Genomic DNA, 26,734 nt, shown 5'->3' with positions numbered 1-26,734 from the left:
CATAGGATGGGGCAGGTCAAAATGTGACTGCAGAGGAACCACCAGGAAGCTTGAAGTGCACTCCCAATTGTGCCTTGGCAAGCAGGGCTGGCTGCCAAGAACCACTGGGATCAGCTGCCCCACCCCCCTTTCACAATGGCTCATGGGGGGAGCTCAGGCTCTGCCTGCCTGCTAGATCCTCTTCCCACACCTGCTGTAAACAAAACACAACCTAAGTGCATTAGTCTGATGAAGCAGTGCTCTTCTAAAGTCTCATCTAGTCCAGCAGTCTATTCTCACAGGGGCTGACCAGATGCTTATGGGAAGCGCACAAGCAGGATGAGTGCAATAGCACCCTCTCCCTCATGAGCCCCAACAACTAGGATTCAGAGGCATACAATCTAGCATCCTATTGGCTAATCACAGAGTCCTGTGTCTCTATTTTATGCATGATTTAGAAGAACGTGTCATACAAAATCAATGGAACCTAAATCCAATGGATATGTCAAAGAACGTAGAGTTGGAAGGGACCACCGAGGGTCATCTAGTCACGCCCCCTGCAGTGAAGGAATCTCAACATGTGGTTCCCCATTCAGTTTGCCCTTATCTGTTAATGATGCTGATTTAACTAGAAAACCGTCTTAAAAGATTTGCCCAGTGTATAAAAATAACTCTGCATTTTGCATGTATTCAGCACCAAGATGAGATACAGATTTTATGCATGCACAATATTGCAGCAGCAGATTGTAAGCCCCGTTACTTTGTCTTCTGTGAACAAATGTTTACCATTTCAGTGACTTGCATTGTGATTAATATGCTGTGTTTTCTTGTTCTTGTTTCAGGTGCAGCTTACTGCCAGTTCATGGATATGTTGTTCCCGGGCTGTATTAGCTTGAAGAAAGTTAAATTTCAAGCAAAGCTGGAACATGAATATATTCATAACTTCAAACTTCTACAAGCATCATTTAAACGAATGAATGTGGATAAGGTAACTATAGAACATGTTATGACAGAGTTTTGATAGGATAACTTATAGTCATATATTTCAGAGATGTGTTTTCTAGCTCACTATATTTCTCAATTTTTATTTCATTGATTTATTCGAACAATTTTTATCCAGCCCTTCAAAACATATGCTCTCTCTGTCTAGCAAATCTCAAAAGAAGAAGTAGTAGTAGCAGCAGAAGTAGAAGCAATAAAGTAATATTACTCTGAGGATGTCTTAAGATGAGGCTGCCGTCTAACTCAGTAAAACAGAATAAGATATATGGCACTGGATATTGTTTTGTTAGACAATGTATGGTTTTAAAATTCTTAAATGAATTGGCACTGAAACGCCTCAGTTATCACTTTAAATCACTGGTGTGTCTTGCTTTGTTTTGTGCAGGTTATTCCAGTGGAGAAATTAGTGAAGGGGCGCTTCCAAGACAACTTGGATTTCATACAGTGGTTTAAGAAATTCTTTGATGCTAACTATGATGGGAAAGAATATGATCCAGTGGAGGCCCGGCAAGGCCAAGATGCTATTCCACCGCCTGATCCTGGTGAACAGATCTTTAATTTGCCAAAAAAATCTCATCATGCAAACTCTCCCACAGCAGGTATTACCATTGTTGTAAACTTCTGGTTTTTCTGCAAGTGGATTTTGTTAATGGTACATTAATACAGTTGTTTTAATACAGAGTATAATTAGAGGGGTAGCTGGAGTTGTAAAGAGGGGGGCTCCTTTGTACTTCACATCATCCATGGGCATTGTGTCATAAATATTTTGAAACTGAAGGGGGGGTATGATGCCCCATAGTGATATATGAAATTCCAGTTATGATGGTGTATAAAGGGACTGATAGTATTTTATTTTATTTTAGGTTAGCATAGTAAATCCAGCCTCGTAGTGCTGCTCTTTGGGATACTTCATTTTTAGCTTTTCTCTTGCCTAGACATGCCCCTAAACCACACGCCTGTGCAGTATCCATATGATATTGTTGGCATCAAATTATGAGCCCTTATCTCCCACCACACACACCTTTAATCTGAAATGTTTCTTTTTTTAAAAAAAAAAAAACACCCCTATTTCCATTGGTAGAAAGCACTGTGCTGATCGGTTAGCACTATGGTAGTGTGCCTATTTTATTTTCTCATTAATTGTGTGCGATTTATTTTGTAAAAAGGACAGAATATCTGCAATGAAGCTCCCAAGTGAAGGATTTTAAATGCTAATATGCTTTAAATGATATAAATCTTTTGGCCTTTCTTTTTCCGTTCCTTTTAAAAAGCTGTGCTATGATTCACTAGAGTACTAAATCGTAGGTAATAAATCCCTTGGAGTCCTTTTGTACTTAAAGGAGAGCAAATTCCTAGCTAGCGTTCCTGCTGATAGGCATAGGAGGTGTTAAGAAATAGGACGAGTGGCTCCTCTTATTTCTTATTCACATTTATCCTTACAGGAAACTGCTAGCATAATCTAGTTTTATGGTGATTGGAAAGCTTCCACATCCTAAGTGCTGGCTCAGTAATAGAAAATATATCAATATATGTTTATTTAAAATATGTTTAGATGATATACTGTAGGTAGGTAGGTAGATAGATATAGATGATTGCTCATTGGGATGTGGGAATTCCATTTAGTGGTTATTTTTTTGTCTCTTATTTTATTTGTATTGGTGATACAATGGCAACAATGGGTAAAACAGAAAATTTTGTGAGCCCAAAGCATTACTTTTATACAGGTCAAATGTGTCACTCAGGAACCACAGGCAGAAAGTTGTTTTGGTTTGGTTATGATTTAAGTTACTGAGCCACATATATCAATACCCACTGAAAGGCGAATGGGCATGTCTTGACGTATCCCTCTAATGAATTGTTAGGGTACCTGTTTACCTTTCTGAAATCAGGAATGGACTGCCAAAGGGCTCATTTCATGCTGGTGAGGGGGAATAGAAAAACCAGAATAGATGAAGTGATGGAATAACAAAGGAGGGAAGTCTTCCACTAGTGAGCAGTTCAGATCTTTTGCAGGAGCAACCTCTCCTTCCCCCCAGCAGCCTACTAGGTAAGAAGATTGGGAAGGGGGAGAGACAGAGAAAGAGACGGGGAGACAGAGATGAAAGAGGGTGGCAGAAATTAGGGGGGATAAAAGGGGTAGTCCTACGAACCAGAGCCATTTTAAGCATATCCAGCACCGTGGTTCAAAGATCCCTTCAGCGCCACCGCCCCCCCCCGTTTCCCAGAGTTGTCAACCTTTCTCCAAGCCTCTGCGGGGATTGCTCTCCTCCCATGGAGGCTTGGGAAGGAAGCTGCACGCCTGCCAGCCATATGGTTGACAGGGCACAGCTGGAGTGCATGTAGGGAAAAGGGAGGCTGCCGGCAAAGCCACACAGCTCCCACACTCGCTGGAGCGCCCCTGAGAGGCCAGTGCCCTGGCCCAATGTGCCACTAAGCCCAATAGGAAAGACGGCTCTGCTGCCAACCACTGTCTTGGGCTCCTGTCCACCACTGGCATGCAGTCCCTGACGGGGTGGTGGTGAAGCATTCCTCATTTATGCTGTAATGATCACTAAACTTTTCTGGAGAGTTCAGTCACCTGTTGTGCAGCATATAGCTCTTCCTTTGTGGAGACATTCATTTGAATACTGTCTGCATAATTTTTTAAAAGATTGGCTGGCTCTCTTGCTTTTCAGACCTTTAATTGTGTCTGATTGTAGAAGGGTTTTTGTATTCTGAATAGAAATAAATAGGAGTGATAACCACCTATAATGTACATATTCTAGACAGTCTTGAAACTGGAACGTTATTAAGGCACTCGCTCCGCATCACAAGACGATGTAAATGCATTGGAGTGATAGAGGGTGCCTCTGCAATTTGCACCAGCTTTCCCCTTCCCGTTATTCTCCCCCATGTCATATTCCACAATGTTCAAAAGATCCCCCCCCCCCCACCATTGGGAGCGGCTTTTCTGGGGCACTGGATGTTCTAGGGTGAGGGAGATGGGGAAAACGTCTGCCTTCATACTTCATTGCACAGAAGGCTTTATGCAAGCTCTGGTCATGGAAAGAGCAAGAGTGTGGAAACAGAAGCTTGCACATTCTTATGAGAGTGGTGCTATGCTGGACTCCCAACTTCCAGCAGGGATGGCTTTCATTGGGCACTTAAGCTTTTAATAACACAAAGAGGAAAAACGAAAGGGGTTCCCCAGTTCTTCTGAGAGAGGGGCCAGGCAAGGGCTGCGTAATAATTTTTTTAAAAGCCTTCTTGGCATTAATAAGCCTTTGGGTTATTGCACTCCTGTTAGTAACCACTAGAGGGCATGCAAGGACAAGCAATAGCAAATAAAGCCTCCTTTTTTGACTGGGGAAGGGGAAGGGAACTACTCCCCCTTGTCCTCTGCTCTTTCTCTCCCCAAGAGAGGGACTCTCTTTGAACCTCCACAGCTTCCCAGTCTTTCTCTTTCTCTTGGTTCCCCTTCTGCTTTGAGCAGCTGCTAAAGAATATCTCTGCTACCAAGCAGTCTCAAACTGTTCCTGCTTTTGTGTTAGCAAAACAGTGTGTCTAAACTGACCCTTTGGCCTCCAGCACATCATAGCTAACCCCGTCCTTCCTTTCTGTTCTAGCTGCAAGCTTTGGCTTGCTGAGGTGAGGGGTGTGTTGGCTTAAGGAAGGGGGCAGCTTGCGGCGAGGGAGACCACTAGTGTGGCATGCAAGTTCTTGCAGTACTCCATTGCTTTCCCATTAGTTAAACTAATTAGAACAGGGGTCAGCAAACTTTCAGCAGGGGGCTGGTCCACTGTCCCTCAGACCTTGTGGGGAGCCAGACTATATTCTGAAAGGGAAAAAAATGAACGAAATCCTATGCCCCACAAATAACCCAGAGATGCATTTTAAATAAAAGGACACATTCTACTCATGTAAAAACACACTGATTCCTGGACCATCCATGCGCCGGATTGAGTAGGCAATTGGGCCACATCCAGCCCCCCCAGGCTTTAGGTTGCCTACCCCTGAATTAGAAGTTATGACTAATCATTTGGTAACCGTGTAATTGAGTGGGTACTAGAACACCACCAGGCGGTCGTTATTGTGCTGCAGTCACTTGAAGAGGCAGAAAAATACCATCCTTGCCATTATTTAGTTGTTATTTAGCAACCTCCGAGAGAGGTGTGTCTGGCTAAATAGCAGTCCAATTCAGTGGGGTGGAGCCTTCTTCTTGACAGGGGTGTTGCTGCATCTTACCTGGATAGGGCGGGGCAGAACAGTGGTGAGGTTGGTGCTGCGCAAGTGCACCAACAAAGCCAATCAGGTGCTCTGGTTGGTGTGTCGTCGTTCCCCCCATATATTGGGAGGGTGAGCCACCTCCACCACACAGGCCCATCCTGGCCTGGCCCCTTTGATGCTTTCTTTTCAAAGACAGTTTTATCCCGGAGAGCCTTTGTGGAATACTGCTCTTAACTAGGGCTTGGTGGCTGCTGCAACAGCAGCTCCTCCTCCTCAAACGATTTGATCTAAGCTTTTGGTTTTTTTAAAGTTAGCTATGGCTTTTCGATAGCTTTCTGGACTGGACTGTTTTTTAACTTTTCTATGGCTTTCTGGACTGGGAGTTATAATATGTGTTCTGCTTTAATAATTATGAGTTGAAGTGTTGCATGATTATCTTCCAAGCGGTACTGGTTGGGAATATTTACATCCCCGGGGACGTCTGATAATTCTCTTGCATATATGCACAATGCACACACAATATAAGCTGATTTGGCTGTGACCTTTCTCTCAGCATGATAGCGGTGTTAGTAAAGGCAAATCCCACTTGAGTAAGGAATAAAGAGTGCCCATTTTAATCAAGGGTAACACCAGGGTTGCATGTGACAAACTATACATACTTTGAAAAACAAACCTGAGGGTGTTCCAGTTCTTTAATATTGTTATCAGCACAAGTAGTGAGGTGTTAAAACCAATCATGATGTACAAATATTAATCTCATAGTTGCTTCTGATAGGAAATTTGTAAAGTGGTATGGCTCAGTAATAAAAGATGCATTTCAGAGCATGCTTTTACCCAAATCTCAGTCTTTTTATTCTTACTACTGCCATTTAATTTAAAGAGATAAGGTGTGCTTGAAACACACATGGGCCACTTGTAATCGAGGCAGAAATATGTTATGGCAAAATAAGGGGGGCCCTCAAACTTTACTTTGAAAAGCATTACTGTATGTGTATTTAACAAACTTCACTTTAGCTTCCCAATTTTCCACAGACTGGTTTAAAAGTAAACCCCTCCCCCAGCAACACTATAACAAGATGGAATTATTATCAGTATTTTAATATGAAACTTTTGGTGCCCCATAGAGTCTAGCATCTGTTTCTTCCTTTTTTTTCTGGAAATAGAATGCATTTTAAAAAGCAAGTTATTTCATATATGAAGTATGTTGTGTTTGTTAAAATAGAACTGTGAAACTAAACATGAGAAATACAAACTTCACCCACTTAAATGAATGAAGAATGGCAGAAAATCTCTTGTGCCTTAAGAGGGCAACTGTTCTAGCAAGTCATTGCAGGTCAGGGATAATGCAGCTTGGAAAGTGTAGCATAAATAGTTCCTTAGGACTAATCTCTTGACCACCCTGATGTTGTCTTGCCTCTTACTTGGAAAGTAGAGTTGACTTACTACAGAGTTGGTAACCTGCAGATGCTACTGGATAATGTTATTGCTCTCAGGATTGCCTGTACTATTGTGAGTTCAGACAAAATGGTAAAGCAAGAAATTATTTAATACACTACAAAACATTACTAAAGGTTCCTCTACCACCACACACATACAAAAGAAAGGAATTAAAGCTACAAACAGGATCTGGCTGTATGGAGTTGTATAACAAAAAATCATGATGCATATATGTGAGCACCCATAATTAAAAATGCAACATGCAACAGTACACCACTTAGAAATGAGTGTCTATTATTATTATTATTATTATTATTATTATTATTATACCCCGTCCATTATACCCCAGCCACACTGGGTGGCTCACAGCATATATCGAAACATACTAAAACATCAAACATTAAAAACGTCCTGATACAGGCTGCCTGTCTTCTAAAAGTCAGATAGTTATTTATTTCCTTGACATCTGAAGGGAGGGTGTTCCACAGGGAGGGTGTCACTACCGATAAGGCCCTCTGCCTGTAGTTAAGCTGTTTATAAATGGTTCAAACAAATCTGTTTTGGGCCACAAAAATAATAAGGATGCCCTCAGTTTGCTTTGAACTGCATAGGGAATTATATGGCTCAAACTATTTCATTGTAAGAACATAAGTGATGGATCACACCAAAAGCTCCATCTAGTCCAGCATTCTGTTTCCTACAGTGGCCACCTAGATGCCTCTGGAAAGCGCTCAGGCAGGGCCTGAGGGCAATAGACTCCTCCCACAGTTTCTTGCCACTGGTATGGAGTCACAGAGTGCCTCTGAATCCTCAGCTTCCATGTGGCCTTCCTGTCTAGACTCCAGTAATGGCTTTGCCTTCCAAGAGTCTAATCCTCTCTGATGGGAGCTAGTGGACATTACTGTATCTTGTGGCAGTGAGTTCCATCTGTTGCGGAATTATTTCCTTTTGTCTGTCTTCATTCTCTCGCTGATCATTTTCTTTTGATGACCCTGAGGGTATAGTGTGATGGCAGAGGAAGAAAGGCATCATTTTAGAAACCTCTGTCATGCATCCACTTAAATTGCCTTTTCTAAAAATAAAAAGTCCCCTATGCATAACTATTTCCTTGTAGGGAAGATGCTCCCACCCCCTGATCATTTCGTTGTCTCTTCATTTTTAAGCTGGAGATGCCAGGGATTGAACCCAGACCTTCCACATGCAGAGCATGGGCTCTACTACCAATCCTGATGAAAATATAAACATCAAGCTTTTTAAAAGAGCCCATGTCTTGCATCAGCTTAGTGCCCTTGTCAATAAGGTTAAACTATTTCTGTTTCCCCCCCTGATAATTTCAATAAACTTTGCAGAGGTACAAGATGAAAACTATTGGAGATTAAAAACTATGGTTTTGTGAAATTCAGGTATAAGTTTACACCAAGAATTCTTAATTCAGCACTAAAACAGCAGTAAATTCATGGTTATATAAATACAGTGGTGCCCCACAAGACGAATGCCTCGCAAGACGAAAAACCCGCTAGATGAAAGGGTTTTCCGTTTTTCGAAGCACTTCGCAAGACGAATTTCCCTATGGGCTTGCTTCGCAAGACGAAAACGTCTTGCGAGTCTTGCGAGTTTTTTCCTCCCCCCCCCCTTTTTCTAAGCCGCTAAGCCGCTAATAGCCGCTAATAGCCGCTAAGACGCTGACGCTAATAGCCGCTAAGACGCTAATAGCGCTAATCCGCTAAGCCGCTAATAGGGATGCTTCGCAAGACGAAAAAAACGCTAGACAAAGAGACTCGCGGAACGGATTATTTTCGTCTTGCGAGGCACCACTGTAGTGAACAATGCAAATTCTATGCTGTTTTCTTGGGAGGGGGTTAAAGTTTTATATAAGGATTGCCCAGAGGTGTTTGATGGCTAAAAAGAGGAAAGGGACTGAATATTATTAAGTAGTCCTGCCAGAGCAACCTATCTAATTGCTGGAGCCTTTAACAGACCCCACTTTGATTTGCAAATGTATCTATCTAACTATGGGAGGCTAGCAGCGATCGTGGGTGTCTAGCATTCCTTTCATAAGAAAAACATTGGATTATGTTCTTATCTGAAGGTGGAAATATATTGAGAGATTGGCATTGACCATCAGCACAAAAACAACTATGTCAGACAGCACAAAAGTGCAAGACATCACAAACCAAGCAACAACAAAGCTCCTCCAATGTACCAGCACATAAGACCAGCTAAATATAAAACATAACAAAGGATTATGAGTACAATATGGATGGTTTCTCTGAGCGTCTATGCATAGACCATTTTGTGTGAATGTCTTGTTCATGTACTCTTTGCTTGTAGGGATGCCCTTTGCTCTGCTACTCATCCCAGTTTTGTTTATAAGCAATGTAGTTTAAGTTTGTCTCATTCCAGCATTTGCATTTATTTATTGTTGTGGGGTGTTTGCACGCGATCAGGATTCCTGGTTGCAACTTTGTTTATTTTTGTGTAGACAGATCTATTAATATTTATTGGAGTGTAATTTTAAAACAATAGTTTTCATCTGAATACTTACGATTCTGCCGTTAGATATGTGTGGATAAGTCTGACTTCCCTCAGCATTTGCACTTATTTTTAACAAACTTAAGAATCCCATTTCTATCCCATTGTTAGTATTCAAATAAGTTAAGTAAGAGCAAACATTCCTAGATATATTTTATATTTTGCTGCTTGAAATATTGACCCTTAGGCCAGTTGCTTTAATGGCTATCACCTCCTTTGGTTCCTTAATTAGATTTTACTAGAACTTTTCACATTTCTTACTACAGTTCCCTTGCAGTTTGGCATTCTTAATGGAGTCGTGTGTGTGTGTGTGTGTGTGTGTGTTTAGCCTGAAGTGACATTTATACACTCCTTAATTAACATCTAAGGAAAAGTGCTGAATATATGGAGGGGGGTTTAAAAAAATGTACTAATTGGGAATACATTAATGATATAGTAGTTTTAGGACTCCAGCATGGTATTCAATAACACAGAACAAAAATAGTTTAGCCAAAGAAAGATCATCAAGATTCAGGAGAAAATCTGGTCCTTACATTTGACATAATATTGCATATGGTATGCAATTTAAAACTGTTAATGGCATGCTTAATCCACATAGCGCTTACAATGGACTGTACAGACCACAGATGGCAAGCAAAGTCCAGGAATTCAAGCTCTTGTGACTGTAATTATGTAAGGCAGAAGAGTGGGCTCACCCTGTATGTTGCACTTCACACTAAGCCAAACCATGACTTAGCATGAATGCCTAAGCATGAATGCTCCTTGAGGTGAAATAATGACTTCTGATCTCCCCTGGTTCTCATTCTGCTTTTGCACTGCCATGAACTAAGCCATGGTTTTTCTTGCTCTAGGCAAACCATGAGCTGTCAGCCCAAGAAGAAACCTAAATTACAGCTCATAGTTTGTCCTGGAGCAAGACAAACCATTTGGATAACATGCTAAGCCCAAACCATGGCTTAGTTCAGAGCAGCACAGCAGCAGGAAGACATGGTGAAGAGGCTCCACAGTAGCAGTGTCTTCTCTGGGAGCTCATACATTCACATTAAGCCATAGTTTGTCTTACCATTATGTACAAAACAGCTTTTGCCATTGGTTAAACTAAAGTAATACTAATTTTTAAATTTTGGCAAAAGCCATGATTAAATCAATTTTTGGAAATATCTCCAAATAAGATATATATATCTGGTCAGTCTGATCTATAGAAGGTATGAAGCCATAGGAATTCAGGCAACATGACTGAGTTCTATTTGGGATTTTTATTATTACTCTAATAATTTGTTTTTGCAGCAAGAAAAAATAGGTGCTGCAGGGGGAAATCTCTTTAATCCTAATGAAAGTGAAGTAATTATGCTTTTAGGACATGTAGTAATATAATGACTGTGAGTTTTGTAATATGCTTGAAACTTGTTATATCCAGTTTATGTATCACTTTAGGGCAAAAAATAAATTGCTGCTTACGAAAAGAGTGTAGAACTGTTGGGAACATCATTTGTGATGTGAACAAAATTATAAAGAAAGACTCATGCATCTGAATGAGTCAAAAGTTGGAAGTGGCTAATGATCTGACATACAGGTCAAAGAATATTTTGAAGAAATAGTTTTATTGACAGGAGGTAGGTGTTTTACGTATGTGAAAAACAGACTGGTAAGAACTAACCTTGGCTACCATTTATTGTAAGTGAGAAAAGAGTTTAACCATGAGACTTGGTTCAGAAAATACAGTAAGCCAAACGCTAACACAGGTTTGGCTTTTCTGCAGAAGAGTCAGTATTACTATTATCATTTAAAACCCACATAAATAGTAAATACAGGCTCTTTTGGGGAAATATTTTTATGAGGATGACATCTTGTGGATACTGCAGAAAACTTGCATGTGTGAACTGTGTTGAGACTATCACAGGGATGACCCAAATTCATTCATTCATTCTTTCTTTCTTTCTTTCTTTCTTTCTTTCTTTCTTTCTTTTAAAAAGGAAATTCTAAGATTAAGGAAACTGTTTGTGTTTAAGAGGCACCCAATGTAAATGTACCCAGGAAGGTTTTTGGGTTTTTTTCTCAATTGTTTTCAATTGTGCAGCATTGTGTTGGTCTGCTGAATCATATGTACATATTCAAAACATACACGAAGCAATTACTTTGTTTTCTCAGTTAGAAAGTTAAATAAACTGCAAGATTGATGGCTGCTAGAAAGCATACCACTTTGAACAATTTGGGCAACTCTGTCAAGTACATTAAACATTTTCCATTTGAAATGGTAAACATTGAATGAAAATCAATTCTGCAATGAAGGCCACAAGTAGCATTTCCAAAACATCTTAATGTGTTTTTATTTTCCCCAGGTGCTGCCAAATCCAGTCCTGCTTCAAAACCAGGCTCTACACCGTCTCGTCCATCATCAGCAAAAAAGACACCACCAAGCAGCTCAGCATCCAAATCTGATAAAGATTTGGAGACACAAGTCATACAGCTCAGCGAACAGGTAACATGCCTAAGCCACCAAATGGGAAGCTACCATTTGCCCGAGTGTTTTAGTGACATTTCCTAGGTTTCCAAACAAGGTGATGATAGTGTGTCTTTCCTGATAGCTTTGTGCTGCTAAATGAGTTCTAACAGCATCAAACTTGGCAAGTGCAGCAGAGTTGTCCAGCTCTAGCCCAGCTGTCACAGAAAAATGCCATAATGAGAAAAGGGAAACAATATGTCTTGCATCTTTCCTTCCTTACTCACATTTATGTCCATGTTGACCCTCTAGAAGTTCATATATTCTTGCCTGGAATATCAGTTGTGAAAGAAAATACTTACAAGTACATATAGCACTAGTTTAAACACTGTCTTAAATGGTTCTTGAAGGTACTGGTGATTAATTGGGAGATAGACGCTTGTTTTTCAGAGTGTAAGAGTATAAATTCAATTCTATTTGTGTTTATGGTATGTAGGTATGCAGTGTCCCTAACAATTGTGCAGACTGACAAATGCAGCATATCCAGTGTTTAGAACTGCTGTGTTTTTGCAGGTACATTCATTAAAACTTGCACTTGAAGGTGTGGAGAAGGAAAGGGATTTCTATTTTGGAAAGCTAAGGGAGATCGAGCTTCTCTGTCAAGAACATGGGCAGGAAAATAATGACCTTGTCCAGCGGCTAATGGAAGTTCTGTATGCTTCAGAAGAACACGTAAGTCCAAGGCAATCACTTGCATTTTTCATTACATGAGGAGTGTAGAAGATGTGAGCCACTCATGAGTCCACTGCCACGTTTCCCTGTCCACTTTTTATGTGCCTGACTGCCATTGCTGGGTAAGCCTTGTATGGGGCGGGGAAGTACTCACGAGTCACTAGATCAGTGTTTCCCAACCTTGGGCCTCCAGCTGTTTTTGGACTACAACTCCCATCATCCCTAGCTAGCAAGACCAGTGGTCAGGGATGATGGGAATTGTAGTTCAAAAACAGCTGGAGACCCAAGGTTGGGAAACACTGCACTAGATATACTCTGGACTTATACATGTCATCAGAGAGGTACCATATTCATGGAAATTGTTAACTGAGTGTGTTCATATGTGTGCAATGCAGCAGTTTATCCATCCTTCAGCAAGCACAAGCATGTTCAAGAATAATTAGGGGTAAAGTGATCAGGAAAATACTGTGCAAACTGACCCTCTGGTACCAAGAGCTTGGATAGGTGTCAACATCTTGTGCTAGTATTACCGAGATGACTCCTTTCCAGGAACATTCTGGGTGTTTTCCAAACACTTTAACTGTAAGCTTCTGCTTTATACCTTAATTCCTTCAATCTGCTGTGGAAGTGGATTCATTGAAACCCTTAAAACAGTAGCACATCTAGTTAAAGAAGACAGCTTCGTTTAGCTATGTTAAGCAAGTAAAGCAGCATTTTGCCGTGTCCCTCTTTCCATGCAGTCTACCTCCTGTTCTTAACTGCGTGTGTGTCTGGAGATGATAAGCAGATTGCATTTACAAGTCATGACAATGTACAGGTGCAGCCTGAGACGGAGCAGTTCTTGAAGCCTCTTTTGGCTAGCAAGTATAATGTAAATTTGATTAACAGATAGATGGTTAGATGTCTAGAACACAAAAGGGCGCAGCACCCATGTGTGAAGACTTTCTATAGATTCAGCAGAGCTCTGTGTTTCTACCTCACCCAGCAAATCTTCCTGCCTGTGTACAGGCCTCCATTTGTCCTGTTGGTCTTCTGTGAGTTCCTTTCATATCTATAATAGCTTGCGCTGAGTGGAAGCTGGATGGAAGGAAAGATCTCATTGGGATAAGAGAGCTGTGCCCAGACCACCCATTCATTCTAAGAGCCTTCTGCATGTGTATTGGCAGAGGAATGGTGCATCCATTGCCAGATTTACGTATAAGCGAAACAAGCTATAACTTAGGGCCCCACTCTCTTGGGGGCCCCACAAATTTTTAAAGGGGAAAAAAACAGGATGTACATTTCCAAAATATAAGATAAAAAACAAATATATATATATTTTTAATAATATTTTATTGAACATTTTCAAATATAACAGAAAAAAGATAAAAGAAAAATAAAACATCCATTTTATAACCTTATTTTCATTGATATCCTTTCAGGACTTCCCCGCCCCACCCCCTTTTGTATTCCAATTCCTTCAAATAGATTCAACAAGTTCTTACCCCAAATTTTAAACTTATTATGATTAACCCAATGTTAAAAATATTTTTCCATCCCCTAAAATCGACCCCGCTCCCTTCCACGAGTTCCCCTCTTTAATATACAGAACAGGTTAAAATAAAAAAAGATAGAAAGAAGAATAAAATATAATTTAACACCCTTTGGATTCCAATATCCCCCCCCCTTCCCCGGTTGCGTTCCCCAGTGTCCATCCCTGCTGTCATCCTGGAGATCCCACATCTAGGCCGAAATCCTTCACAAGTCCACTTTGCCGTCTTTTTAAAAGTCTTTGCCGCCTATTTGGTCATCTTTAATTTTGAACGTCCAATCTTGGAAAAACTCTATCTCAAAAAGGCCCATTTTTTCCATCCAAATCTCTGTATTCAAGAGCAAAAACTCCAATTTTGTTTCTTTAGACCTTTCAAATCTGGATGTCCCAAATGTTCCCACTTCCAACTTTATCCAATTCTTATTGTTCATGCTGTTCTTGTTATTCTCTCTCCTCACTTTCCTCTAGTTTCATTTCCTTCTCCCCTGCAAAAATGTTCTAATTCCAAAAGCTTCTAAATCCTCTACAGAGGCTTTGTTATTCAGGAACAAAACTTTACGTCAAGTCCCTTCCATTCTTCAATAGATAAATCCATTGTCTCCTTTAGTGTGGAGACCTCTGTAGACAAACTAGTATTCCATTTCTGCAGTTTCCCAGGAGATAAAAAGTCCTATTCAAATTCCATACCAGCAATACTTGTAGTGTCCCACATCCCCTCTAGAGGGATTATAGTAACTCAGCTTCCTTCCAGATCACACCCAACAGTCAAAATAACTTGTTATTCCTTATTTTAAACAGTTAATATCCAATTTGTAACGAATATAACCGGCAAAGTCCTCGTAACAAAGTTCTCTTTTTATTCTTCAACTTTGACAGCTCCTTTGACAGCTGTCAAAGCCTCTGTTGCTCCTCTCCCGGCGCTCTCGCGGATCGCTCCCGGTTCACGGGGGGGTTGCCTTTTAGCTCACATTTTACTTTTCTCCTCCAGCCCAATCTTATAGTTTTCCATCGTGAAATTAGTAACTTTATCAAGATAAGGTAGCACTCGATCTTAGTTGTCAAATCCTTTGCTTTAATTCCTCTACAACCGGGGGGAGACTGACTTCCTTTTTGCACCTCCCCCACTTGCTCCGAATGTAACTTTCCCCCCCCTTTTTAAGTCCAGTTTCCAATTACTCACGGGTTGTTCTTTTTGATCCAAATTTTCAATGGAGGAAGTCAGCGCTCTCCGCCGAATGGCATGCGGCTTCGCTCAGCAGGGGAAGCGGAGGACTCATAGCACCACCACCCCCCGGCACCGCCGAGTCACCATGCCCATGGGTTTCAGCGCCCATGGTTTTTGAGGGTCCCCGCGTCGCCGGCGCGGTAGGACCCAGCCCCTGCCGAGCTGGCTCCCTCCGGAGCTCGGAGGGAGTCCGCCATTCGGCGATGGCGCCAACCCAGAAGTCCCATAAGATAAAAAACAAATAAAATAAAGCCTACATACAGCAGTAGTGTTTTGTGTTGTGCAGGCTCCTATGATGGGCCCCACAAATTGTTATTTGCGCATTTGTTGTGTGCAAATGGCTTTAAATACCTATTAGGTCCATAAATTACTATATAGCATTTATTCAACACAAGAAACATCAACAATTTGTTGTTGACAAAGGACAGCTGGACATATAAAGGGCCCCATTACCTTCAGTAGCTTAGGGCCTCATCAAACCTAAATCCGGCTCTGTGCATCCTGTAATATTACTACTTGTGTTTTACTTGAGTTCCAGAGCAAGGTTCACCCATGTGCACCACAACCCAGGTTCTTCTTTATTGAAACCTGTGTAAAACTATCTCAGGCATAGGCAAACTCAGCCCTCCAGATGTTTTGGGACTACAACTCCCATCATCCCTAGCTAACAGGACCAGTGGTCATGGATGATGGGAGTTGTAGTCCCAAAACCTCTGGAGGGCCGAGTTTGCCAATGCCTGAACTATCTTTACCCTAGTGAGGGGCAGGACAGAGGTGTTCTTTAACTTTGCATATTCTTCTCCTAGTTGCAAGCATGCCAGTCTTTGAGCTAAATACCCAAATGTAAATGGTCTGAAATGCCACAAGCAGGAAGTGGATTTTTCGTTGGATAAAGTGCTTTAAATCTTTTACAAGGATATAATTTTGTCTCTGTATACAACCCTCAGTTCTCTTAAGCTTCAAAAACAAGTACTGCCAATTTGGAAAAATGCATTCACTTAAATGAAAACGTTCCATTGTGTGTATGTGTTGGTGGTGGTGGTTGTTTAAATAGCATCTCATCCCTATTCATATTCTGCAGATGTACCACATCAATGAAAAAACATTATCAATTATTTTTTCTTTTTCAAAACACACTTCTGTTTCATCTATCTGGATTGGAGAAAAGGTTATTGCATAATGATTGAGCACAATCTTTGCATGCAGAAGGATCTGGTTTAATCCACAACATCTCCATCTATCTGAAGTTGTTTGTTACCCATCTGGGCTGTTCCTTTAGTGCTATTTAAAAAAAGAAGCTGATAATCTTTTTTGATGGTTATGTGATCTGGCCTTTCTCAGATAGTGCAACCAGTAGGGGGATGCCATATAAGCAATCAGATTTGTTATTTGAGATTGTAACAAAGCCCATTCAAGGTGTGGGGCAAGTAGGATTTGAATGTTGGTGTTTTATAAAGGGCAACACATCAACTTGCATTTAATGAAATAAAGGTGTAGATTTCTGGTTCAGCCACTGTGCCTCAGCACTGTAACCTTCTCCACAGCTACATATTTGGAATTTAAAGGCTATTTAGTAATTATCTTCTTTCCCATATAGTCCTGGGGTCTGCATTAAATCAATAATTGAATGATGCTGATATTTTCTGGTTTTAATAATCCTTTGGTTCATTTAAATATACATTTAATATCCACCATTTTTAGCAGACAAGGCGGGGTGGTAAATCTCATTTTGGTATTTTCAGTATATTGTTGACTTGGCTAAGGCTTCACACACACTCATTCAATGGTTGTAATTTTTCGCCCAACACACAGGAGAGCCACACAGATGAACATGAAGCTGAGGACCAGGTTCATGAACAGCCCCAGCAGCAGGAAGAATACTGAAAAAGCCTGGCACATTTGCTACTTTTTAATTTTGTGTGGGAACTTATCTTCTGAAGAATGGAACGTGTGTGGCCTCAGACTTGAAACCAATCACTCTCAGTCTGCCATTAACATAAATGTACCATAGTGAGTGTCAGCCAGCAGCTGCATTCTGTACCCATCCTTTGCCAACATGTGTTTGCAGAAGTCTCCTTTCAGGATATGCACCTGAGAAGGTCTCCGGGCTCTGTCCCCATTTTCTACCAATGCAACTTCAAATATTTGGCTGCTTGAGATTTGTTCAGCTTTTAAAAATATATATATATATAAAATATATATTTATTTTTTTTCCTTTTGTCTTAAGTATGATACATTTGTAATTTGTTCAAAACTATTTATATGGGCATCTCTTATGACAAAAAGTACTGTTCCGTTCGATTTCTCCAATTTCGTGGTAATTTTGGCCTTTAACAGGGCATAAATTTGGTCAGACTGTGCAAAGGAGAGGAAACTATTGAAACCACACTCAAATTATACTGGTCCGCGTCTTTTATCACAACACACAAGCGAGCAACTTTTTCCTTTTTTTTATTTTAAAAAAAGCAGAACTGTAACCCTCCTGATGTTGTACACCAAAGCATGTTAGAAATCTACACAGTATATGTTTTATTTCGGAATATGCATACATGCCTGCCTAATTCTTACACTGAGAGCTCTTTGATACTTTCCTTGCTACTGTAAATGTTCTTTCCCCCCAATTCCATATTCAGTGTCTTGTTGGTTCAAGCATTCGTGAAACTTTCACCACTGTAGCTGCACCTGCAGATTTCACTTGACTACAAACTTCCACTGCTGGAAATGGCAATTATGTGAATCAACCACTTTCCTCTTACTCATGTGTACATGAAATTGGGGGGAATTTTTTTTTTTTAATTGTAGGATTGGACATGCCAAAACATGAAGTCTTTATAGTCTTCTTTGAAATGTATTGTTCATTGAGCACCTCTTTTCCATACAGATGCTAGTGCCACTTTTCAGGCTTAGCCTGGGAAGTAAAGATACATTACCCCGAGACGCAAAACGGTTCTGTGGTCTGCGACTCCTGAAAGCATTGGCAGAATGCAGGAACAAAGTGTTAGTTTACAGAATTGTTTCATTGCCACCGGTTTTAATATTACCTTTATTTATCTTGCAGTTAGATGGTGACATTTTGTAGTAGAAAAATAGCAAACCACGTATTAAAACATTCCTTATTTCCTAAACTTAAATTGCACATTTTCTTAGTCCAGTTGTAGGTTTATTTGTTTTTATTTATTTGTGGGGGGGGGGGGTTCCCTTGCTACTTCATTCCTCATCCTCACTTTGATATTTGACTGGTTATTTGGCTAGGCAAGTACAGCAACAGAAATCTAATGGAATATCAACCTGCAGGCTACAAATACTGAAGGTGTCCATGTAGCCTTATGAACTCCAGAAGATGAGCGCCGCACCCCATAGTCGCCTTTGACTGGACTTAACCATCCAGGGTTCATTTACCTTTATCTTTACCTTTTCATTGATTCAAGCAAGAAGCTCTCGCATCTTTAAATTGCTCCTTTTTTGCAGTAAAGTGACTCATATGTAGTCTTTCAGCTCAGGCAGCATGTATAATACGGTTAAACATTCGAAGAAATGTTTGCATCTCCTTAGCTTAACCCCTTTAGCTCAACAGAGCTGTAATCAATCTCTTCATATTGGAAATATTTACATCTTGCCCCCCTCATCCCTTTCAACTTTATCACCATGAAAATCAATGTGCCCCCCTTTTTAACCCTACTCTTTCTTAATTGTTCAAAGTGATTTGGTTTCACTTAAAGGCTTTATACATAAAACAATATAATAACAGTTAAAACTTTCAGAAGGATGTAGTATGCTATCATGATGCAGAATAGGGGGGGGAAAGCATATTCTGTTTTACAGTGCCCACAATTGTATTATTACTTCTAGTCTTGCTGTCTCTCAAGATTCTAGTTTTGCTGTTTCCAAAATGCCCATTGTGATCAAAGGGAAGATTGGGCAGTTCCAAGTTTCCTGAACCAGCCTCTAAGCACCCAGTCATTGTCACAAATGCAGTTGTATCTGTTTCATTTTTCCTCTTGAGCAAATTTTCAGATCACTTCCTTTTGAAGTGCTTTCTGGGCTTTTCTGGGTTTCTTTGTTCCCTGAGAGTTCCCATCAAAGCCTCTTTGCCCCCTAGTCCTGTCACTTAGCTTCTATGTGTGTATGTGTGTGTGAAAGGGAGGGGGGTGGACTGTGTCTGATTTTCTTCTGTTGTTTTTGTATCATCGACCTGTGGGGCAGTTTCACTCTGCCACTTTTTTGTTAGGAGACAGAAAGTGGCTGGCCTAGGAGGCAGGACGATAGTCATTTATAATGTACACAAATATATATAGGAGCCTGATCTGCTCAGTTGTGCTGAGGGGAGTGAGAGACTCTGGAAAGGGAAAGAGGACAACCCCCACCGTGGTGAGTAACCCTGTTATTCCGTTATGGTTTTAATATGCATTTGTAATTACTTTTACTAAATAGCACACCATAAAGCTTTGGTTATATATTAAATGTAAACTGAAAGGAATGTAAACATATGTATTGTTAATTATAAATAGATAAGTAATGACTTAATAGATGCAAAAAAGTCTTATTCAGATGTATCAATCATTTTACGTTACCCACCAATTGTCGCATGATAGAGTAGACTTTTTTTGGTCTCTGAATATGTGAATAACTTGACTTGCGTTATCTTTTTACATATTTAATAAAAAAAAAGTATATGTTACAAGGTGCCTAGCTCAATAGACTTTCATGAGGCTATATGTGTTCTATTTTCTAAGAGATAAACTGGTTTCACTCAGGTACTTTGAGTTGGGTTGAAGCCAAGTACTTTTAAAGTAAAAGGCTATTTAATCCATGTACATGTCTTTCTTTGCATCACATTTTGAAACAAAGCGAACGGCAATAAAAATAAATTGCTCCTGAATCTACTGTGAACATATTAAGAAACACAGACTGAGAGATGGAATGCAGTCCAAAGCTCCACAGAAGAAGGCCCAATGCATTTCCAGAACTGCAGGTGGACATAAATGCACACAGGAGGAAAGTGTGTTGGGACAGTCCTTAAGAGGGTAGCAGCTGGGCCAAGTCTTGAACATATGGAAGCCTTGCGTGTGTACTGGCCCTTCTGAGTATACAAGGTGCCTCTGTAGCAGAAGAAAATCTTTAGTGCATGCTCACACTAGAGTGTTATATTTTAAACACTCATTTATTAATTAAAGCCAATACAATATATCATTGTTTTAATGACCTCCTCCAAGATGGCCTTGATTTTGGAGTTTAGCCATTCACATCAACATCTGGTGAAGCTTCCAGAAAAATTTACACAAAGCAGGTCATGTGTTCTGTGAAGGGCCTAATCAAGTTCAGAAGGAACTTCCTGGTTACTATCCGAAGGAGGCTTTGGGGCTTTCATCCTTTCTCTGTCCATTAATGCTGAATTAAATAAGGTGCAACAATAATTGTTCCATGTGGGAAAGTCAACCCTACGGCTCCAGTTCAATGCTGACATTTTATTAGAACTTTTACAGGTAATTAAGAACTGGGAGGAAAGCTCAGTGCTGTTTCACTTCAAGAGGAAATACCTACTTGAAATTGTCCTCCCCATTTTAACCCCCTCCGTGGCTTCTTCCCATGAGCTCTCGGTAACCAAAGGTACTTCTTGTTTCCTTACAGGTGACAGAGGAAATGAGTTTAATATTACAGTATTAATATTAATCAAAGTAAGTGTGCTTAAAGTAGATTTCACTAAGTTGGGTCCAGGCTTCCTACCAGCAGAAACAGGTCCTGCTCAGGGCCTGATCCACCGGCTGATTGAGAGGATGTATGATTCTATTGCATGCATTAAACAATATGCTCTTTATAATGCAACATTACACATGCAATCAAGCCAGAATCATTGGAAAATAACATGAAGTTAATTTCACAATAATATATTATTCTAGTGATCGCTATTCATGAATATGTTTTGAAGCACAGTTTAAACACTAGCTGCTCCTTGCTGAGAATCTGATACACTTGTTACAACCTCAAAAGGAATGGAGGAAAGTGTGAATGATTTATTTGAGACCCAGCAAGATCAGCCTGGACAGGTTGAGGTGGAGATGTAAGACTAGGGAGTTGTATTGGTGCGTTGTTACTTATTTGAAACAAAGTCCCACAAAACAGATTAAGAAAACCCATTTCAGGACTGAGCTGCATTTGAAGAGTGGAAGGTGTACCATTTGAATATATTTTGTCTAATGTCAGTGCTGCCAGCTCCTTCAGATGACCTGTTTCTTGATCATTCAGCACGATTTGCTTGCAGAAGATTTAAAAACCAGACTATGTCCAATTTTCATTGAGTATTTGTTAGATTTGCTTACAGGCAGTTGCATGACAATGAGACTTTGCATTCATGCTGATTTGCTTGTGGATTTTTTTACACATCTTCCCATTATTTATTTATCCCACACTTTCCAATACATTTTCCTGTCACTTTCCAAACAGCAGAAAAAATAATCCTTTTTTTTTAAGTGCATTTGTTGTGCCAAGGCAACAGAGTGTTTTAATCCACTTTGTGCAAACCTAAAATTCAAAATAACGACAGTCTGAAGGCACCCTCTGTTTTTGTCCAGATTCTTGAATATAATACTCTTTCTGAGGATCAAATAAAGTAAATATAGCATGTAGTATTATGAAAACGTAAAACAATTTGAGATAATTGAATAATTTATTGCATCATTTCTGTATAGTCTTTCTTAATTTAAGATGTACAGTATATAGCAAATGGATATACTTAAGCACCAATAATTTGTGATGATGAAACCATTTGACATGAGTTTTTTATTTGCAGAAGAAAGGGATAGCAGTTCCAGAAGAAAAACTAGGGATAGGGCAGAAACAGCCAAAATATCTAGCTAGCAGGACCAGTGGTCAGGGATGATGGGATTCGGAAACTTCAGCTGGTGCAGAATTCAGTGGCTGGGTTGCTCACCAGAGCAAGATGGTTTCAGCATATTACACCAATCCTGGTCCAACTGCACTGGCTACCAATTAGTTTCCGGGCCCAATTCAAAGTGCTGGTTTCAACCTATAAAGCCTTAAATGCCTCAGGACCACAATACCTCAAGAACCGCCTCTTTCCATATGAACCTACCCGGACCCGGAGATCATCTTCTGAGGTCACGAGAGGTCCGGAGGGTGGCAACACAAGAACAGGCCTTCTCTGCAGTGGCTCCCCATCTGTGGAATGCTCTCCCCAGGGAAGTTCGCCTAGCACCTTCACTATACACCTTTAGACGCCAGGCAAAAATGTTCATTTTCAACCATGCCTTTGCCTGACTTGATCTGCATCCTATACCCTTTTTTAAAATGCTGGCTCTTTGGGGGGTATTTTTATTGGGTTGTTGCGTTTTGTTTTGATTTTATGTATTTGATATTTTATGAGAACTGCCCTGAGACTTTGGGGTATAGGGCGGAATAGAAATTAAATATAAATAAACTTTGGGAATTATAGCCCCAAAACAGCCAAGTTCGGGAAATCCTTAATTAGTGAGAGCAAAAAGGAACAGTCATCAGGATGATCTGCAATATCAGCTATAGAATCACATCTTAAACCCTTTTAGTTAGAGCTTCTGATAATTTGTTGCTTCACTTTGAATACACCTACTTTTTGTTTGTTTTTTTAAAAAAGGTGTTTTATTCCATATTTCTACAAAAAAGGTATATTTGGTAGTGTTGATACTGTGCGTACGGCATTGTTTCTTGTTCACTTCTTGTAGATGTTGAAATGTTGGCTCAATTTTTTCACTTAGAAACATAAAAATAATGGACATCTTTATTAGAAAATGGAATGTATACATCAGCCAATAGCCAAACTGTTCTCCTAGTCACGTAGCATTAAAGGAACTTTAGATAAATGCTACTGTCCTCATTGAAATTCTTCTTTACAGAAAAAATGTTAATGAGGTAGAATGGTTAGACAAGACTGAAGTAAATTAGCTTCTGTTATCTATGCAAGCATAAAATTTGACCCAAATAAATCTCTGTTAATAATTGTGATACTAATGTGTGTTGCTTTGGCTTCTTCCGCTGTCGCTTGACTTGTACAGCAGTGAGAATTTGCTTTTCCAAGGAAGCTTTTCCATGTATTCTACGCAAAATATCTATCTGTTAAGGTCAATCCCAAAGAAATCATTAGTGTAAACAAGCTGCAGAGTGTCATTATCACAAAGGAGCATTAATTTAGTTTGCCAAATTGATTGGTTGATTCCATTAATATCCTGTCTTTCCTCTAGGAAATTCAATGCACATGGGTAACCAGGCAGTCTCAAATCCTGATGTGTTTGAGAATGCCAATGACTGTTACTGCATGGGTAAAGAAATTGGGCTAAGGGAAGCACTGGTAGAATGTATCCCTCTTCCCAGGTATTTGGTGAGAGGAGAACTTGTTGCCTTAAAATTGTTTCCAAGTAATGTAAAACTTACTTGGAATGTAATATAAAACAGCATCTTAAAAAGTAGAGACATCACTTTGCCAACAAAGGTCCGTATAGTAAAAGCTATGGTTTTCCCAGTAGTGATGTATGGAAGTGAGAGCTGGACATAAGGAAGGCTGATCGCCGAAGAATTGATGCTTTTGAATTATGGTGTTGGAGGAGACTCTTGAGTCCCATGGACTGCAAGAAGATCAAACCTCTCCATTCTTAAGGAATTCAGCCCTGAGAAGGACAGATCATGAAGCTGAGGCTCCAATACTTTGGCCATCTCATGAGAATAGAAGACTCCCTGGAAAAGACCCGGATGTTGGGAAAGATGGGGATGTTGGGAAAGATGGAGAAGGGGACGACAGAGGACGAGATGGTTGGATAGTGTTCGCGAAGCTACCAGCATGAGTTTGGCCAAACAGCGGGAGGCAGTGGAAGACAAGAGTGCCTGGCGTGCTCTGGTCCATGGGGTCACGAAGAGTCGGACATGACTAAACAACTGAACAACAAAAAACTTTGTCATTCCACCCTTAATGCCTGTCCTCCTGTACTGAGCAATTAATTAATTACTTGCATTTTTGAACTGAGGTGTCTCTAAGCAACAATAAAAACAGAAATAATAGAAACAACAAGCCATGTTTGAAGGTCAGCTAGCAATAATTACTTTTTAGGGTGCAAGAAACCACTATCCATAGTTCAGATGTAATGAAAAGCCAGGCCTCCTGATAGCTAATCCCACTTTTGCCAGAGTAGGAGCAAAGAAGGAGTGATTGGTTTGTATGCACAAGCGTGGGGCTTTCATGGAGTTTGGTCTATTATGTGTGGACATGACACATGACCCAGAAGCTATATTTCTTTTTATATATTCCAAGACTTTATCCACCAAGGAGAAACATTGACCTTAATACTTGGCTAGCTGCTCTATAATGCCTGCAATATTGCTTCTAATAAAGATTCCTATTTTACTGCAATTGTTGCCTTTTGGGAAAGAATTTGGGACATTCATGACACATATAAATAGTTACATAAAAAAACCAATCAGCAAAGATTATGACTGATTGGGTTAGAGATGAAAGCAGCCTCTCTCAGTTGTGTTTTTATCCTCTGGAGAACCACATTTCTCTGAAGTGCTTTGATGACCCTGGTCAATAAAACAGCAAGAGCAAATGATATATGGCAAATCTCAATCTTGGTGCTGTCCTACTTTTCCTTGCCTTTTCGAGAACTGCAAGTGAAACTGGTGTTTCCTTTACCACTTAACCTGACTTCTATTTCAACAGTGCATATTGATAATGTGCCAGATAGCCAACACAAGATCTGAATTGCTTCATTGGCTTATTGCTCTATTGGCTCTTGTGATCTACACAGCAACAACTGGATTTCAAAGCAGATTGGAGGAAATAATACTTGCTGCATTTACCATTTTTGTTGTTGCTGTTCATATCCACTATGGAGTCTGTGTGGTAAAATGTGAGCTTTTATCATAATTACTAATAAATACAGATTGCATTTTAAAAGTATGGAAATACGTTTCTGACTGCCTTCAAAAAGAATCTGGGGACTAGACAAAATGAAAAGGAATAATGCCTTCCATTTTGGGGGATGTGTGGCTACCTGTTATTTTCCTTTTAGTAACTAAGCTTTCTTGGGCTGCCTTCAGCTTTGGGGGGGGGGGCGTAATTTTTAAGAGGCCTGGAAGAGAAGTAGTAAGAATGTGACTCTTTGGGTTTATGAAATAAACTCAGGTTTTCCGTCATGTATTTTTTTCTAACACAACAGTAGTCATTTCTGTAAATCATTGCCTTGAAACACACATTTTACTGTAAAATCCACAGTAAATTGCTGCCTAACAAGGAACATCTGCCAGTATTTATTCTCTTGCAAACATCTCAACATTATTGGCTCAGATATGTCTGGATAGTATCAGGAGCAGGAAATGCCAAAGCAAGTTTTTCTTATTGAGGAACATCGCCTGAACTCTAGCAAAAAGCATCCACTCAGTATGAAAATCATTCTGTAATAAATCTTGTCTTGCTGGATGCAAGTTCTAAAGTGTGCTTATGTCTGGAGGCATAATAGGTATACAAATAAAAGTAATGTTTAAAATTTGCGGTGTAATGCAATCTAGAAAAGATCTATCCACAGCAGCTTTTGTGTCTTTAGTTTTAAATATTTGAAAATAATATAACTGTATATAACATGATACTTTGGCTAGCTATTCAAACTATGGTGACTCTTCTCTAAGACAGGGATAGAGAAATTTGTGGCCCTCCAGAGTCTCCCAAATTTTGTCAGCTTCAGCCAAGAGAGCCAATTGTCGAGGATTATGGGAGGTATAGTCCAACAGCATTTAGAAGAACACACATTTCCGCAACCCTGGTCCAGGACTAGATTACTAGTATTTTGTGATTTTATCTTGTGAACCACCCTGAGACCTGCAGGTATAGGGTGGTATACAAATGATGTTGTTAATAATAATAATAATAATAATTTGCCTATGTGATGATGAACATTAGTGTTTTTGTTTCTTTCATTTTGTTTATTTTAAACAACACTTTCCCCATAGCGATTTGCAACAAAATGCATCCAGAATAATAAATAATAGTAAAAAAGATTCAGCACGCTCTGCAGAAACAGTTGGGTCTAATAAATAGGTCATTCACACACTTCTAAAAAGGAGATCCTCTATTGAAGTTGTGAAGAGCAAATGCCCTAATGAAAAAAGGCAACACACAATACCTCTGAAGACAGATCTTAAAGCAGAAGAGAGTATTTGGAGGAGCTGCTCTACAAGTAAGAAACCTTGCCATATATTTATACCTTGGCTCTGATTCAATGCATATTAATGAGTGAACCTGCAGACCCACTAGCTTTAACCAGCCATTGGTAGTAGTAAAAATATAATAAAGGAGTTATTACAGTTTAGTGTAATAATCACTTACTGAACTACATACCTGCTATATACAACAGTTTAGCTGCTGTGGCTATTATTTCATTTAGGTAAGCATCCAGATAAATATTTTAAAAAATAGATTACCCCAGATCTATAAACAATTCAGTGAAGTAGGTACATCCTGATGAATTACAGAACAGAGACAGCACAGGAATCGCCTCTTTTATGTCAAATGAGGAAACCCAGTGAAATGTCAGTTGCAATAAAAACAAAGTCCTGGGTTGTATTCAACATTCGTCATACTCAGGGTAGAACCATAGAAATTAATGAACATGAC

At 39.9% G+C, this 26,734-nt stretch overlaps 1 protein-coding gene and 1 long non-coding RNA gene across 5 annotated transcripts in view; one reads left to right on the top strand and one right to left on the bottom strand.

The window, feature by feature from the left end:
- Window positions 1-18,878, top strand: part of MAPRE2 (microtubule associated protein RP/EB family member 2) — a 95,998-nt gene extending 77,120 nt beyond the window's left edge. For all 4 annotated transcript variants that reach the window (XM_081873720.1, XM_081873721.1, XM_081873719.1 and 1 more), the window contains 5 exons: window positions 822-967; window positions 1,367-1,580; window positions 11,496-11,635; window positions 12,170-12,328; window positions 16,897-18,878. In XM_081873720.1, coding sequence (XP_081729846.1) covers window positions 822-967; window positions 1,367-1,580; window positions 11,496-11,635; window positions 12,170-12,328; window positions 16,897-16,968 — 731 coding nt within the window. In that variant the 3' untranslated portion in view covers window positions 16,969-18,878. The remainder of the gene's footprint in view (window positions 1-821; window positions 968-1,366; window positions 1,581-11,495; window positions 11,636-12,169; window positions 12,329-16,896) is intronic.
- LOC309348493 overlaps window positions 1-26,734 on the bottom strand; it is a 74,747-nt gene that overhangs the window by 38,884 nt on the left and 9,129 nt on the right. The window lies entirely within an intron of this gene.

This window comes from Podarcis erhardii (assembly GCF_964252035.2).
Source record: "Podarcis erhardii genome assembly, chromosome: 8".
Lineage (NCBI taxonomy): Eukaryota > Metazoa > Chordata > Lepidosauria > Squamata > Lacertidae > Podarcis > Podarcis erhardii.
This window is presented reverse-complemented; position numbering and strand designations above follow the sequence as displayed.